Raw genomic sequence first — 17300 nt, 5'->3', positions numbered from 1 at the left:
TTATTACTAGTACACTTATCCTGTGCATGTGTGTAACTCTATTACCCAATGCAACAAAGCTTGAGTATAGGGTAATATGTTGTAACACTACATGTAGGACTAGCCTGTGCTCTACAAGCAAATGCACGAAAGAAATAATTCATCATCAGCTATCAGGGCAGTGCTTTAGGTTCTAACCTAGATATATTTGAGTCAACCACATTAGGCTGTCATCTTCGTGTGATAATTGATGAAATCACTTAATTAAAATTTTCTTTACATTCTTAACCATGACAGCGTGTTTGTCATGCCACATTCTGCTTGACTGATTTCCATATTTCACCAAAAATAGCTGCAAGCATATAATGTGACTTGTTTTCATCTACCTACATGTACCACACAGATACCCTCCCTTATGAAAATACCCAACAATTTCTCCTAAATTCATAGAGATCTTTCTTGCAAATTTTACACTTCAGGAACTCTGTACACATTTTTTCCCCGCAACTATTGTACAATTTTGAACTTTGTTCCTTCTGTTCATCTGACTTAGAGAAAGCAGATGCAAACAACAGTAGAATCCTATCTTAAACAACATTCAATTTACATCTGACCAGTGTCCAGTTTCATACCTTTAGTCGTACCCATAAACATGGCTTTTCTTGAAACTCCCATATTGTACATGTACAACAACCATTCTAAATCAGACTGTGTTCTCATCAGTTTCTAAAATCTTTCATCTTCAATTGCATGATTACTACTGGGGTAACCTACAGATATCTTCATATGTACCCTGTTGACGTTCTATTAGATATTTTGCTTTGGAATAGCCTCATAGTCTGGCACACAGACCATTATGTGTTCTCAGCTATGATGAACAGCTCGTGAGTATAAGCTGCAATCCACACCTTCATTGCGATATCCATGATTGCAATTTATCTTGAAACACGATACCTACCTACAGTACCTGACAACTCAAATTTCTCCAGGTAATGCAGTTTCGAGAGTACTATGGGTTGCACAAGATGCTTAGACTACACTGAAACCAATCTGTCCTTTTTGCAACCGACTATGTTAAAGATATGTAAGTTAAACGTTACATTTATACAATGTCATGTATATTGCCATTTATGGAGCTTAGAATAATGAAAATCCTAGCTGAACAAGGGACTACATCTGTCATGCCTAGGAAGATTTGTTGTAACACTTGATCTACATATACTATATACTATATATGTCAACCCAACTAGCTACACATGTATACCAGTACTCAATGACGTTAGCAAGTAATGTGTAACTGTTATGTGCTCCTTTCATCCAGAGCAGTCAATCTTCAAGGCCTAACAGAACATCGTGCAGGCATAGATTACTCACTGAATAAGATTTGGCAAAAACCGACTGTAAGACATTAGAGTGACCAGCCGAGCACAGCGATTCATTTTAGCTAAATATATTTTTCCATACTAGAGCTAACTGATGCATACCAACATCTGTAGTAAAGATGGCAGATTTTAGAGATTCAAAACAAAACTGTTAAACTGGCTGAGCTTTCAAATTAATACCACCGTCTACTTAATAAATCTTTGCAATTGTTCCTTGATTTCAATGTCTACTGTGTCCATGAGGGTCTGGAAGCCATCTTGTCCGTGTGTCTGCTGACATTCGTGTAGCTTGGCTTGTACGAAGTCTCGCAGCGACACCGAGTGGACTGGATCTTTGATTGACAACTGCACGTTAGAAAAAGTAATTGGAATGGTCAATGGTTGACTAATGTGACTTTCAGTATTGTGTGAAGAAAGAATTCAAACAGTGATGTCTATAGCTTAAATTAGAGTCGATTCCACATTACCGAGAGGGTGTTTGTTGCCTTTTGTTCTAACATTTACAAAACCTTTGTAACAATCTATGTGAGATAAGTAACTGTTAAGAACAATTTCCAACATTCATTTGATGTTCTAGATATTTTCTGCTGTGTTCCAACAGGTTAAACAAATTTCCAACATTGAACACATTATTTGTATTAGTTTCTAAACTGTTGCAACATAGATTGATCATTTGTTTGAACATGTTCCAACATTCAACAAAAATGGTATAACTGGGTCAGTGGGCTGGGAACAGGCCAATTAACACATCCCTTCAAAGTATAGCGGATTAGGCCTAGGTGCCATACATAGACACCTCAAAAGAAAAGAGTTGCCAGTGTCCAGACGTGAAATCTAAAAATATACAGAGGCAGACAATAGAGCGTGATTAGCACCTGCTTTTATGGGGGCAATAACCCAAATCTACCATTTTGAGAATGATACAAAATGTTGGAACATGTTCCAACAGTGAAACAATCACACAGATGTTTGAAAATTGTTCTAAATAAAGAGATATTTGTGCAAATACTTTCATACTATTTCCAAAATATATAGATGAGTTCAGACATGTTCAAACTTTCATTTCTAATTGTTTGAACAGTCTGGAATTATTTTGACTGAAATAGTCTTTTCTCTAAAATTGTTCAAACTTATTAGCAATATCATCTGAAAACCCTCTCGGTGACATGGAATTGACTCTACTGTGCAACAAAATGCAACATGAACATACATGTACATTGCAGTTTGGATGGACAATATACAATATGTTGTGTTAGTATCTATTAGATATCTCTTGTTACGGTTACCTGTCTTCTTCTTCTATCCTCTTCCATCATCTCCATCTCTTCCTCAGGTGGAGGATCATTTTCTGTCATCAACAGTATGCTGAAAGTAAAGAAGTCCGACATATTCAAGACAAAATTGTGTAACAGTAGGTGATAAACTCAGTGATTCAATGGAAACCCTATAGTCATACTGCATAAATCATTCTCAAGCACAACTGACGGCTACTAATCAACAAAGAAGTCTATGTGAAGACACATGAAACTTACTCTGTAAAGTCTTCTCTGCAACAATCATGTAGTATTTCGACACAACAGTTCACAATGGCACAGAATCGCTCCACTATCACTCTGAAACACAAAACAAGATTGGCCATCTTAACACATTTTCTAGATCACAAATATTTCATTATTCCCCTGAAACTCCTTGTCTCAAAGAAGGTACAATATCCGTTATACATAAATAAAAGTAGTAAATGATGGCGAAGATTAAAGGATTGTTAGAAAAGGGACTGACTTTTCAGTTGAGACCAGAAGGGAGGCCAAAGCCAAAGCTGAGAGCTTTCTTCTCTCTGGTTGGCTAATGCAGTCCAGCCTCTCCATCCAGATATCCAGTAATGTCCCTAACACCTCACCAGGCTACAAAAAAAGGTTAGATATCAATTAAAGATGTTATCACATTGTTTACACATTTAAAGGCTACAGAGTTGCACTACATGTGCATTAGGTGCTGTGATAATAGTCAATAAATGATAGAAATATCAGCTGCACTAACGTCAACATTGTAAATCAATTATGCCACAACACTTGCCTTTTTGAGAAGTAGTGATATATAATTATATACGGCACAATGGCAAAATGTACGCAAACTATACACGATACAGAGTTAGTCTAGCTATGTTTTCCCGTGCATTTGTAAGTTTGTAATGTTTATAGTAAAACACAAACGTATAGTAAAGAAATATTGAAATAATTTATCAATTATGAAAACAAGGAGTCTGACAACTGCTGGACTGGTCATATGTAGCTTGATGGTCCAGTTCCACACAGTTCTTACTACTGATCACTCTTACTCAGACTACACCCCTACACGAGTACTCCATCTTCCTACTGTACCTGCTGCCCAAGTTTGGAGGCCAGGCTGGACAGGAAAGTGAAGAAGAAGGCGTTGTTCTGTAACATCACACGGGCAATCAGCACCAGGTACATGGACATCAGCTGTGGTAACTCCTGGGGGGAAAAAACAACAGATTTTATACTACATCTTAGTAAAAAGGACTTCATGCCGAGGCATCAGGCACGAAGAAGAAACGGCCCCAGACTTGATAACATTCTGGCGGCCAGAAGCCGCATGGACCAGTGATAGTAGCAATACGAAGTGATAGTTAGGTATATTTATTACGCTGCTTTTTAGATTGTATTTACCACTGTTTATTTATTTGTAGTCTATGTGCTTTGTACTGTCTAGTGTGTGGGCCACGACACCAGCAACAGCTGCCTGTGGCCCATGTGTTTTGTATCGTTTGCAATTTCAATAAATCACAAATCACAAATCACTTCCAAATTCTAGCACACAATACACAATGTAATTTGCACAGGAGCTTCCCCACAAATTTGTCATGTCAGTTCCATCAAAAGATGATTCCTCTTTCCAGCCTCTTTTCCACAACAGAAGGATATGCTCTTCTTTGAGCAAACTTAAAACTTTACCATGATTTGGTCGCCACTGAGCAATCCTGTACATGTGCACGTACAAAGGGCCCAACCAGCACTTTTGTGACTTTATTTATATTATATTCAAGATACTAGTGTTGACAATGATCAAGGATTTCTTCATTCTCATAGTGTTACCTCTCATGGCCAAAATACATGTCAGCATCTTTCACTGACTTGTCTAAATGACCTGGTCTAATCTCTTTCAAGTGTTATCTACAGTTGGGGCTCAACATCTAGCTTGATTGAGTTACACAGAAGTTGTCATTGGAAGAAAAAACATTCAAGAGCTTTTTGCAACAAACAGTTGTAACGTTCTCACCTCTTTATCCAGTACAGCCTTGAAGCAATGAGACAAGATATCTGGAAACAGTTGCGGAGCTTCAACAGGGAAGACACGGAACATATTTTCTATTACCTGAGGAAAGGCAATAACAGTGTGTTTTCAATTCTGTAGTTGGTACATGTACTGTGACTGGGATTACAGGAAACAATGAGAGAAGAATGTAAAGCGGACATACCCTGCATATGTGGGTCACTCCTTCTGGTCTTAGGTCTGTCATCATGTCTGACAGCAGTGCATGCAACATCCCAGAGTACATCTGCAGATGATAGACAAGAGAATACCATTCACACAGTATATACTTACTATCCATTTCATTATCTTAACAAATCAGTACTTGATTCAACAGTTAACCTTAAAACCTCCTTGAAAAGAAACCACAGAACTTTTACCGGTAATGCTTGAAAAATATGATAAAAGAATTAATCCTTTTCAAGTATTTCTACTCTGGGACTTTCATTCAGGGAACAGCATTCTCACCTGTAGGAACTCACCAGGCCCCAGCAGAACGTAGGAGTCCACTATACTGAAGCACACCCGTAAGGTCTCCGACCCCAACTCTGTAAGAAGTAAAGATGTCAGTAAGTGGGCCAGACTTTCTCTGGGCCATAAAAAATAGATGAAGTTGGCAACAAAAATTTGGAAAATACATGTACATAATGTATTTGGCTTTGGGACTATCTTCCACCTGTTAACATTAAATTTGCGCTGTTAATAGCAAGAGGCAATAGTGCCTTGCATACTAAATCCATCACTAACGTTTAGTTGATTTATCCATTAATTGCTCTAAATAACAGACCTAGAAGGGCAGGCATGTTGTTGAAGAGCTGTAGGAGTTCTGGTGTCACAGAGGTAGAACTCTGCAGGGTCATGTGCCTGTGTGGGGAGGGGGCAAAATATATAATGTTATCCCAGATACTTTATTTCATCTAGTCCTCTGACACACACATTGAGGCAAAGCATTTCAGGTCATTTTCCATTGACAGTATCGACCATACCATCCACAATCCCTGACATGACCGTTTTGACCTGATGTCTACACATTCATTGCCCAGAATAATTGTTAAAGTGACAGAGAAACACAAGCATTCACTCCTAAAGAATTAGACTCTCACCACAGGTCCACCCCATCCTCCATGAGGTACACATGAGGGGGCTGAGTCACATCTGTGCTGAACTGGATGACTGGCAGCAGGAAGGGGAAGAGATTCATGCAGAGTGGTCCGACACCCTGCACAACAAATCAATCAGTGGAAACAAAGTGAACTAAGTCAATGCTGACAGCAACCTCATGGGTGTGATAGTAGTGTCCAGTATTTGATCATACTGACACAGGGGTGGGCAGCAGATAATGAACCAATTTCAGTATATGGAAGCCTCCTTCACACAGGTTCAAATCAACACATAATATTCTAACCGGGGGGTGCCCAAACATATGACGTTTTTTTAAGCGCTCGAACTCACGACGCTCTATTGCTGGTTGCCAGAGAATGGTCATGTTTTAATGAATGAATTTTAAACACATTCATCTAAAGACCATACTTGAACAAGAAATGTATTCATACTGTTCATGGGCCCTTCACACACCGCGTTACATGCGGAAGACGCTGTGAGACATTTTCACAAATGTACCTTCTGATTTAGTGCTACGCCAGATAGTGTTCCTAACTTATTACGCTTTGGTAATTTTGCTCTCTTCGGAAGTTGGTGATGAAGTTAGGGAAATGTAAATAAGGCTTGAAGTCTGCTATGTTATAGCTTTCTTTTGGCCGGAAAATTTTGACTGTGTGCACTTCTCAAGTCATGTGAGAAGGCCTATATCTAGCGCATCCCAGCTCATGTTTTCACGGGAAATAGACTACTAGCACTTTGCGCGCGGCCCGACGTACGTCTTGAATGCGGCCCGACTTACAAAATCATTACGAAAAAACGACACCACTTACATCAACAATACTCCATCTACTTATCGGGAAATATCTTCGCCATCTCTGTATTCAGTTTCCTTTTCATAGACGGTACCAATCACATGTTAGAGCGTTACAAAGCTGTGCGTTGAATCGCCGTCCGCCACTATCGCGGCCCAAAAAAATGGCGGGAAAACAACGTCACCAGACGGCAGCGATGTGTACGTTGTTTTTCTTTGGTAGGTTTTCTTCTCAACAAACACTTAAAGACCCAATTTTTTGTGTTTTATGAAGTTATATTTCTTATGTGTATGATAGTTGTATATCTGCTTTGCACATGTCGTAAATTTAGGTGCCGGGCCGTCTAGCTACGCAGTGACCCTCTACTCAGCGTTGCCATCATTATTGTCAAAATACTATTCTCGACAAAACAAGAAATGAATATGTACACATATGTTTTGAATGCAAATAACAATTATGTGCATGAACTTGGTTTATTTACCTTCCTTATGAGCATAGTCAGTGGACACAAACACGGCGTACTTATGCATAATAAGATCACTAAAAATCCGTCACATGTTAGGGCGCGTCATAAGTTAGGGCAACCCCCGTTTAATATAAGTTACAGATGTTTCATTGAATTACTAACCATCTGCTTCCAAGCAAATGAATAATATATCAGGTACACACACATGAATTTATAAAGACAATTCAAACTCTACAACTGGATAAACTTCGGAGATCTAATTTGGATGGAATAACAAGGCTGCCATGATTCTTTGACCGTTAAATGACCGCCCAGCTGACCTGTACGAGATGAATGAGTGTTGTGATGATGGCACATCTCAGCATGTTGTGTTCGGCTGACTCCTCCCACAGCATGGGTAGGTACTGTACTAAAGACGACACGTATGGCCTGATCTGCAGTGGACATGAAAACACTGTACATCAAAAGAGCACATTATACAATGTACATGGAGGCATGGTAGAAATTATTGGGGTAAGTTATATGCTATAGCCACTATATATTTCGGTCTTGTTACAAGAAATGAAAGTTACAAGGCAATTGGGATACTAGTACACGTTACAGCATGCTGTGACACAAGATGACAAGTCAGTCATCCTGGACTTGTTAAGCTTCAAGATTTAGCTGCTAATCCAAGATGTGGCCTAGGCCATGGAAGCAGAGCAACACAGTTTGACAACATATAGTAAAAGCTCTTTCTTACCTCCGGTCCAACTCTTTCAATCACAAAGGAAAGGACATGTAGCACTTGCATCTGTGGAGGAACCACAACATAAAGTTAACTGGTCCCCTTTTAGAAGGGGTTAATGTTTAAACATCTGACCCCCCGCCCCCCCCTACCTCCCCAGCTTAGTTGAACGCAGGGCTCGAACTGAAGATATTACCTATATATAATAACCTATATATAATAAGTTATAAGACGTGCTCCAAGCCAACATCACTTTTAGAACATGATTCAAATTGGGTCAAAGGGCCTGACTCACCAGTCACCACCAAACAAAATCATTACTGTAGCCTACAATAATCACACATTTGGAAACACACGTATAAATTATACACTGTAAAGCTTTATCATACTAAAGAAAGACAAGCAGGAATAGAGCGTACCTTGGTGTCACACTCTGACACCTGTTGCAGCAGATGAAACAATAACGAGAAGCTTCTCTCCAAGTACTGAAGGATGAAAAACATAAGTTATTCCATACATTATCATCCATTACCGATGCATTGAAAAAGAATTGAATTCAAGAAATGGCAAGGAAAAAAATATTTCTTGTACAAAGTTATAAAACCTTAATTACTTACTGGTAAAAACTGCTCTGACTTGAACTCAAAATCATCAACAGGTGAACAAAAGTCAAGGAAACATCACAAAAGGCACATTGCTCAATACAATCAGCTTTGGCGTCAGCAAAGTCTAATATGGAGATTTTCTACTGCAGATTAGTACAATAGTTTTATTGCCTTATGCCAATAAAGCCTTATGTACAGCTGGGTAAAATTTTGTAGAGAACAAAATAACAAAACTTCATGGGTAGTTGCAATAAATTTGGTTAGAAATTCAGTACAGGAATACCCCAACATATAAAAATGTACATTTATTACATCATGTTTTATAAATCTGATGCTTGTAAACTACATACTATCAAGGACTAAAAGGTTATGTCCATTTGATTTCATGATGGACAAAACATTATTGCTCTATCGGACAGCCATGGAAGGATATCTATCCTCAGAGTATTAGCAGCAGTGATGCGGACCACCAGGTCCTCCTCTGTACCAAGCAATGGCAGGAGGGCGTCATACATCATCGGGCGCAAGTCAACGGAGAGCTTCACTCCAATCCACTGGCCAATCAGCCAGGTGACTCGTCTTCGAATTATTTTGTATCTGTAGACAGCAAAGCAAAATGTCAATGGACAGAAGGTGTCCTGGTACAGAAATGTTTATTCTATAGTAATAGCAAACTGTCCAGATAGGTTTGTACATGTATTGTAGAAAATAATGCACAAATTCAGTAAGTATTCTAAGCTAATTACATGTATATGTACATTAAAGAAAAATTCCTCAGCTGTTTAGATAGTAGTACTTCCCTAACCGTTTAACAGTTAAAGATAGTTTTTCTCTTTCAATATCAATGTTCATCTATATGTATGTACATTTATGTCATTTAACAACACTGTACAGAAATGCCCCCTTACCTAGGATGCTTGCATTGCAGCTCCCCTAGTAGCTGGTTTTGGAACCACTGGTCAAAATCGACCACATCATACAACTCGTAGGAAGCCAGGCCGAGGGCATTGTAAACTGGATAAATGAACATTGAAATAAATGTTGACTGATCACATGTAAGCAGCAAATTCTAAATTAAGCCACACCAATCTAATTTCTTCGTTCTGATTTCCCGCAAAAAGTTAAGACCAAAGAAATTACATTTCTGTGGTCTTACTAACACTGGTAAATCTAAGGGCAAAGCACATAACATCTACTCGTACAAGCAAAGTGACATTTAGAATATATTTTCTTTACACATACCTGCATCCTTCTGTAACAAGGCACGAACATCATCTGGATTCACAGGACCTAAAACAGAAGGAACACATCTCCACATTCAAGGCAGTTCTAAGAAAATCTTGAAACGAAAATAAGACTCCTAATACACAACTTAAATAGAACTATCCTGGACGACATTTACAAATGTCAATATTTCGATAATGATCCCTGATACTGATGCTTTAATAAACTTTAACAACAACAAAAAGAGATTTTTAAGTGATTAAGTCTATACCAAAACCTTAGATGTACTTACCCTGTACAGTTTGCACCATTTGAAGCAGACATGGTGTGAGAGTCTCGCAGAACTCATGGAACAGAGTCATGAAGAAAACCTCCACACAGGGCTGCAAAAAGACAAGTTTTAAGTCAACTATGGGCTGAACAGGACAACACTTAAACTTGAAGGAGATGCAATTGTTGGCATGCTGCTGTTGCATGCGATGTTAAATGAGGTAACCAGGATAAGTAGAGGGAACAACTAAAGTGAGCTCACTTACTCTTTGTGTAAACTTCCACGACTCTCCCCCTTCATCAGTGACTGTAGGAAAGCAAGGATGAACAGAAAGACATGAGGATAGAATTCCACCACAAGATATTCAGTAAATTTATGTCTCAGAGGATACACAGCAAAGCTTGGACTGATATGTAAGGACTTCGTCACATTCCAAAAATTTCCTTACTGTAGTCTTCTGCATCAGCATCCCAAGCCTGCAAATCCTTTAACAGAAGATAGGGGTCATCAGTGAGCGATAATCTTCCTAAAAATGGCAAAAAAATCTAATACAGGGATTTTGTGTCAAGTATGTTGTAAAAATTAATATCTGACGTGAAACATGAATGGTAGAGTTGCCCAATGAACCTACCTCCTCTGTGAGAGGGAAGTACTGCAGGATGAGACGAGTACAGATCTCTGTCAGGGTTGCACAGGTGAAGAAGCTCATCTTTGCCTAGGAGAATGGCAGAGACAACTATGACTGGTATTTCCTCAGAGACATCCCCAATTAAAATGACATCCCTACATATAAGCTTAAGTCTTCATCTATGGTACCACTATACATGTGTACTCAAAACTTTTAAAATTTTTGGGTAGCAAACCGGCAAATTTTCTACAAGGATATCTTGTACTTTATACATCTTTGTTGGAACAGCTGCAGCAATCTATTATATAAAGAACACATCCACAGGAACTCACCTTATAGGCTTCTATTGTGGCTGGCTCTTTGGTTTCTGAAAAGAAAAACATTTCAGGTCTTATACTCTGATAACATACGTTGATGAATGATAACATAGTTTAGAATTACAAAGTTTTCAAAATGCTAATATTCCCAGCATTCTAAACCAAGAAGGGTGAAAATTCCTTAATGGTGACCTACCACTTATTTCTTTGGTAGGTCTGTACTTGTCACATTTTATAATGGCTTTGACAAGATTCAGGCACTGGACAGTAAACCTCTCGAACAGTAGCCCCTCTCCTGTCTCGGTGAACACATAGCTCACTGTAAACTCCAGTGTTGGTTGGATGAATGGGACGAAGGCCACAGCGTGGTACTCCTGCATGTCTAGCAGCTGCAAAAAAAAGACCAAAACTAATCGGTGGCGGATAGGGCTGGTCCAAGGATCAAGCCTTGGGGAACTCCAACAGAGATCTCTAGACCTGACACCAAAACTGCTACTGACACCATTCGCAACAAAAGCCTGTTAAACTATGTACATTTGCACATCATGGATATCATAAAATTTTTTACATGTATTCAATACACAGACTGGTTGTTTTCCATATGTCATTTGAAAAAAAATGAATAGACAATATCTTCAGAAGAAAGACATTTTACTATTTGATATCACTTTTACTATAGTATACGTATTCACACAACTGTTTACTAGATTACTCACCACTTTTGTCAGCAGAATTATAAGCTTTTCAAGCTTCTCCTTTATCTGAGCATGAGTAGAGAAATCTTTTCCTGGAATATGACATTGAAACTGGTTTACTGGTTCTGACAGAAATGCATATAGGTGTGACTAAGTGCCTGATCAAACAAAACTTGCTCTACAGTAACTGAAAGTTTTTGTGCTCACTGATTGACTCAAATATCAATATAATTCTATGTACCAGCAAACAAATAGATGCTATCATCAGATAATGACAAATGCTGGCAAATATGCCAGAAAATTTAATGTCTTTAAGTTAGGTCTTTGATTCATGGCACTGATTTTCACTCAATTGACTAAAACCCCAGGAAAACAACCCCATTCTTGTGCTGGATACAAAAACCATGATGATACATAACTTACTTAGAGGCAGTAAGGACTTGATTCTTGGGTATGTTGCATTCAGAAGAGCCTAGAAAAATTATGAAATTGATACACTGTTAATGAATTCACTTATTTTTGTGACAATATGTAACATCAAAGACTGATCATTGGCAGCCTAACAGTATTGTACATTTGATAATAATTATGGACTGCCAACACATGTAAGCTGAAAACATCCTGTCAAAGGTTACATTTTGTATTTTTACACTTCATGAAAAGGAAAGAGATTGAAAACACAAACATGTCCTCACCATTACATCCGGCATGGTCTCTGCTGCTTTGAAGCCGTGAACAGCTAGCTTCCTGCAGACTGAGGAGGGAGGGAGGTACATGTACATTTGTGTACTGTAAGTCTTGAAATTTTGATGGACGAATAACACAAATCTTTAAATGTTTGCAGAGGTTTCGTTATCACCGTTTTCACAGTGACTTCTCCACTATAACTTCATTACAACACTAAAATGCATTTCAAATAGATTTACATTTTGTACTACTATACTGCAGATGAAGGAACCAGTGGACGATAATAATTGATAGAGTCAACTATAAAATGGTTTCAACCACAAAACACGGCAAAATAAAGAACCTTTCCCCATCTACTGCGAAATTCAGTCCCTTCAAAAATAAACGGACTTACAGTACAGTCAAGCCTGTCCAAGTGACCACCTATACATAAGAACCATGTGGCCAATACCGGATATAACCAATTTTTGGTGGTCCCTTAAAAGGATTTTTCCCACTGAAACAAGCATTAAGAATCCTTTGTATATTGACCACCTGTCCACATAGACAAGATTTTATCAGTCCCCTGAGTGGTCTTCATGGGAAGGTTTGACTGTATTAGTATTACAATATTGACAATATCCCCGATGGAACAAAAGCAATGGTCTGGTTGTATAACATAACACCATTTATTTATCAGTACGTACCTTTCAGAGTAAGGAGGCATCTCTCCAGTGGAAGCAGAAGCTGGTCAGTGTTGCCGGGCGATGTGGCCACCAGCTGTAGAAAGGTCTCTGTGTGGCTGTTCCACAAGTTGTACACAAAGCTGAAGACGTTTCCTGCAAGCTGGGATACACAATACACAGTGGGAGAAACTTTAACCCTTATTCTGCAGTGTACACATTCATGTACTAGTACCACATTTGCATTCATCACAGCAAAAGTCAGCATGTACAGGGTTAAAGAACAGCGTGAGAAGAAAGCTCAGCAATACATGATAGGTGGACAATGCATTTGATGCAAAGATAGAAAATCAGCATGCAGACTCTTATGAGGCATACAAAACATTCACATTTGGCTAATCTATTATGAAAAGGTAAATACAATGCAGCATCTAAAAACCCACTCTTTTACAATGCTTATACATTACCTGACCCTGTACTAGTGCCGTAGGGGAGGTGAACTATGGAGTATGGCTATGACTTGTAACTATCTCTATAGAAGTGCTTAAATAACAAATATATAGCTGTAATCAAGACCATGCTACATGTACCTCCTGGAATATCTTCCTGTCTCCTGCCAGTCTCTTGGTGGCGAGTGTCTTGGTGACGTGGTGCAAAGTTAGCAGCGCCCTCTGCTGGAGCAGTACCTCCGGAGACTTGACTGCCTCCAGGAGGGTTGGAATGAGCTCTGGCCAGGCACGAGGACAGTCCACCCGTGCAACCTTCGCTATCAATACAGACAGCTGGGTGGCAACCTGGTAAAAAAATTGGGTTGTATAATTTCTGTGTGCATAACCTTCATGCACATGTACCAATGTGAGTCTTAAGAAAACTGCTAATTTACTTCATCTTCTATTTGCAAACGTATTGGGGCAATGTTGACCACTCTTGCAAATGTCATGAAGATTTGATTTTTGTCAGTTAAAGAATGGTCAAAATTTTAGTCCGTCTGGAGCAGCCTATTCTGTCCAGGGACAGAAGGACAGATGCCAGAGAGAGGCCTGGACAAGTGCCATATTGGCAGTTGGCACTGCATAGGGCAAACCATTTGAGACAGATGCTGACCTGGTTGACTGGCTCGTTGAAGTTTGCAATGAGCTGTTTCCTCAGCTGGTTCTTCTCCTCCTCTGGGATGGCACTGAAACAAGACAAGCTGAAAATGGAGGAGCATGTCTACATCCTGGCACTCAACTTTTCACAGGGCAAAAGTAGCGAAACTTACTCATCCTATGATTCAAATACACAAGTGCTTTAAATTAACGAAAGATGTTGAATCTGCTATATATGATCCATAAAAATTACTTTTGCTCCCAAAAGTTTTTGCAGAAACTTTATAGATTCATGTACAAGCATTTATCTGCTTAGTCAATAGAAAATAAACTGGACACAAATCAAGACATAACATGACACAACGTACTACTGGTGATCAACTATTTGCTGGAGGGCAAGAGGTTCAATACACTTGGAAGTCAGGACACCACACAACAAAGATAGGATGGAAAACTCCTGGATAAATGTACTAGTAGGCTGAACCAAGCAATCCATACCAAGACAGTTCAAAGAGGAGAACCTCTATATCATGACTGTCTGTTGCTTATGGCATTCCTCTGCCAGCAGTTTGGGAATAGGGCCACTGACATATAGTGCACGTGGCTAACCTCTAATTTGAATGTATATTGTACATAAACATGGCATCTCTCACCTCTTATAAAGGCAGATCTGCTTTAGAAGTATCTGGTAAATTTACATATATATTGAAAGCCAGAAAAGTAGCATGTACATGTTTTATGGTTGGCCTGATCTAGTCGGTCCTCACAATAGAGATAACATTATAGATGCGTGAAACATTATGAAGAGTTGAGAAACGTTTTAGAACACTATTTTTTCTCTGTACAGGATCATATGGCTACATTTTCTCCATCACTGTAACGTACCTTACCCAAGCGTCACACTCAAGTCAATAGTTTATCCAAAGAGGTTTAAACTCCACAGCACCCAAAGCTAATTTGAGGTAAAGATAGGCACAATCCAAGGCAAACAGCTTTTTTTTTCAGATGCACTTGTTTGTGCTGATGAAGGAATGAGGACTTACTATATCTCACTAATGGTGACAGCCCTCCTTCTAACCAGCCCTGGACTCTCCTTAATCATCATGCTAACCAACCAGCAAACAGGACACAAGAGAGGGAATAGGGAAAAGATATGACACATGTATGTGGACAAAAGGGAAGATTAATGTGCATACTATTGCCTTATTTCGATAGAAAATTATTTCCATGACATCTACAGCTGAAAAATGGAGACACTTTTAGAAATGTGTCATATAAAAAGTAATTTGGGCATAATGCTTAATCAATCTACAAACATTTTAACTGGCACTGTTTTTGAAAGAAACACTTCATTCATCCATGTCTGGTCCTGGTTGATTATAAAGTAAAAGAGTTGTGCAGGCCTATGAAGAAAAAAGGATTTCAAGCCCTGGATTTAGCAAGGCCAAGTGCACTGGGTACCTCAAAGTCGTTGATATTGCATTTGGTACCTCAAAGTCATTGATAATTAATACGTCATGCTTATAAATCTGAAGGACAATGTGGGTCAATGTTTACTTTGGAGCAGTTCTTCTCCAATAACGGTCCACTCCATTCTTGAAGTACAGCACTGCCAGCCAGCGGACATTCAGGGAGATGGTATGGTTGGAGAATATGGTCTGAAATCACAGAAAACAAGCGCAACATAGATCAGTACCTTTACCAAGAAGGTAAGTTTTCGGTAGTGAGTGAGTTTTTGTTTGTGGTTGTACAGCATACCTCAAGAAGGTGTAACTTGTAAGGATGGATTCGTATGACATTTGGTATATAAACCTTGAGGTCATTGTTTGTGCATCCAAAGGATCAGTGAGACAAACCATTTACAGCAGAAATGGCAAAAGGACTCCTAGATCCTCCTAGGTAGTGACGTTGGGAGCGGACCAAAGCTAACAAGGCTGGACTCCAGGCTAAGTAAGATCCTCCATAGTATCAGCAAAACAGAAAATAAGTGATCTTTCGTTGAACTAATAAAACTTCATTATTGCCATAGAAATAAGGGATAATGTAGCCTGGTCCCAGTCTCTAGGGTCGGCTTAGTTGTGTTTTACCGGGCCAGTCAGTTTCTGATGGCCTTTCTACCTCTGGCTGCCATCCTACTTCCGCTACACCCTACTCCGCTGCCTTCCTACTTTCCGCCGTCGGTGCCTAGCTAATTAATCCAAGGCCGTAAACAACACCCCGAGCGGCCTAAGCTGTCTGGGCGGGTGAGGGTCACTCACAGTGCCGTAGAGATATCGGGGAGGCACCGAGGGTATGGATTCCAGGCTAGGGATAATGGTATGTGGAGATTATTCTCTATTCTTGAGGTAATGCAAGGCGTAAAGCCGTATTTGCTTTGCTTATTTTTTCTTCTCACCACAAGAATGGAGTAGAAGCCAGGTTGAGTCTCCCACTGCTTGAGCTGTTGTTCTGCAGGCTTCAGAATGGTCTGGTCTTGGCTGGTGGCCTTGGTCAGGGTTTCCAGCACCACACTACTGGCCGTGGCAAAATCCATCGTTCTGGTACCCGGTCACACTTAAAACACTTTTATTGCAGCTGTTGTCTATCCAAGACCGCAACTGTGTCTTCAGTCATAATCCAGTTTTCCAAGGTCAGGTAGAAATTTAGTCTGTCCCTTACAGTCTTGACTGTGTGGATTCTAAATCAAGTTTCAAGTGAAATTTGCAAGCACAAGGTCAGCAGAACGATTTCACTCTCAGCATGTCAGTCTGGCGGCGGCAGACACAGACAGGACATGTGCTGCATACTTCAAAGGGTGATCAACTGGTGATGATCTACAAGTTCACGTTCCTCTTGGTGCAAGACGACCCGAACAACATCAGCTCTGCAGCTTCTCTGCGTCAGCTAGAGTGACAACATGACATAACATTAACATCTAACAATTGGCATGTTTCCAAAACAGCTTATCACTACTAAAGTGAAGTTCTCTATTGTTCTATCACAACCCTCAATCATATAACTTTCTCCTCACAACCCCTCACTCACATGGCCCTCCCCTTACACACCTCACTCACATGCCCCTCCCCTCACAAGTTGTCACAACCACTCTCTCACATGGCACTCTCGTCACTGCCCTCTAGATCTCCTCACTCACATGGCCCTCTCCTCACTCACATGGCCCTCCACTCACAACATTCATGATCACTCACATGGCTCTCTCCTCACTGCCCTCTCCTCACACCCTGACTCACATGGTCCCCCCCCTCATACCCCTGACTCACATGGCCCTCCCCTCACAAGTTGTTACAACCACTCACTCACATGGCACTCTCCTCACTGCCCTCTCC

The 17300-nt window shown here is 39.8% G+C and overlaps 1 protein-coding gene across 2 annotated transcripts; it reads right to left on the bottom strand.

Annotated features, from left to right (window-relative positions):
- Nucleotides 1-272: 272 nt before the first annotated feature.
- On the bottom strand, nucleotides 273-16857 carry LOC136428299 (importin-11-like). Of its 2 annotated transcripts, XM_066417695.1 has the most exons (32): nucleotides 16370-16857; nucleotides 15532-15632; nucleotides 15018-15080; nucleotides 13991-14063; nucleotides 13477-13680; nucleotides 12911-13049; nucleotides 12233-12291; nucleotides 11961-12009; nucleotides 11559-11629; nucleotides 11039-11231; nucleotides 10858-10892; nucleotides 10529-10612; nucleotides 10346-10382; nucleotides 10163-10203; nucleotides 9919-10009; nucleotides 9645-9692; nucleotides 9311-9416; nucleotides 8836-8999; nucleotides 8415-8455; nucleotides 8217-8282; nucleotides 7813-7863; nucleotides 7391-7504; nucleotides 5795-5910; nucleotides 5479-5555; nucleotides 5160-5239; nucleotides 4858-4938; nucleotides 4659-4754; nucleotides 3740-3853; nucleotides 3141-3262; nucleotides 2894-2974; nucleotides 2648-2726; nucleotides 273-1706 (listed from the first exon to the last, which is right to left on the bottom strand). In XM_066417695.1, exons 1-32 carry the CDS (start codon nucleotides 16505-16507, stop codon nucleotides 1548-1550), a joined length of 2973 nt encoding a protein of 990 aa, XP_066273792.1. In that variant the 5' UTR covers nucleotides 16508-16857; the 3' UTR covers nucleotides 273-1547. The 2 variants fall into 2 exon arrangements, with proteins under 2 accessions (XP_066273792.1, XP_066273793.1); XM_066417696.1 differs by lacking the exon at nucleotides 15018-15080.
- Nucleotides 16858-17300: the final 443 nt, after the last annotated feature.

Source organism: Branchiostoma lanceolatum, chromosome 2 (assembly GCF_035083965.1).
Source record: "Branchiostoma lanceolatum isolate klBraLanc5 chromosome 2, klBraLanc5.hap2, whole genome shotgun sequence".
In the NCBI taxonomy this organism is placed as follows: domain Eukaryota; kingdom Metazoa; phylum Chordata; class Leptocardii; order Amphioxiformes; family Branchiostomatidae; genus Branchiostoma; species Branchiostoma lanceolatum.
This window is presented reverse-complemented; position numbering and strand designations above follow the sequence as displayed.

Coding starts and splice junctions, on each gene's coding strand:
- LOC136428299 (XM_066417695.1), bottom strand. CDS start 16,507: ATGGATTTTGCCACGGCCAGTAGTGTGGTGCTGGAAACCCTGACCAAG. Junction 11,232..11,558: donor TAATTCTGCTGACAAAAGTG/GTGAGTAATCTA, acceptor TTTTTTTTGCAG/CTGCTAGACATGCAGGAGTA. Junction 7,864..8,216: donor TGTCAGAGTGTGACACCAAG/GTACGCTCTATT, acceptor GTTCCTCCACAG/ATGCAAGTGCTACATGTCCT.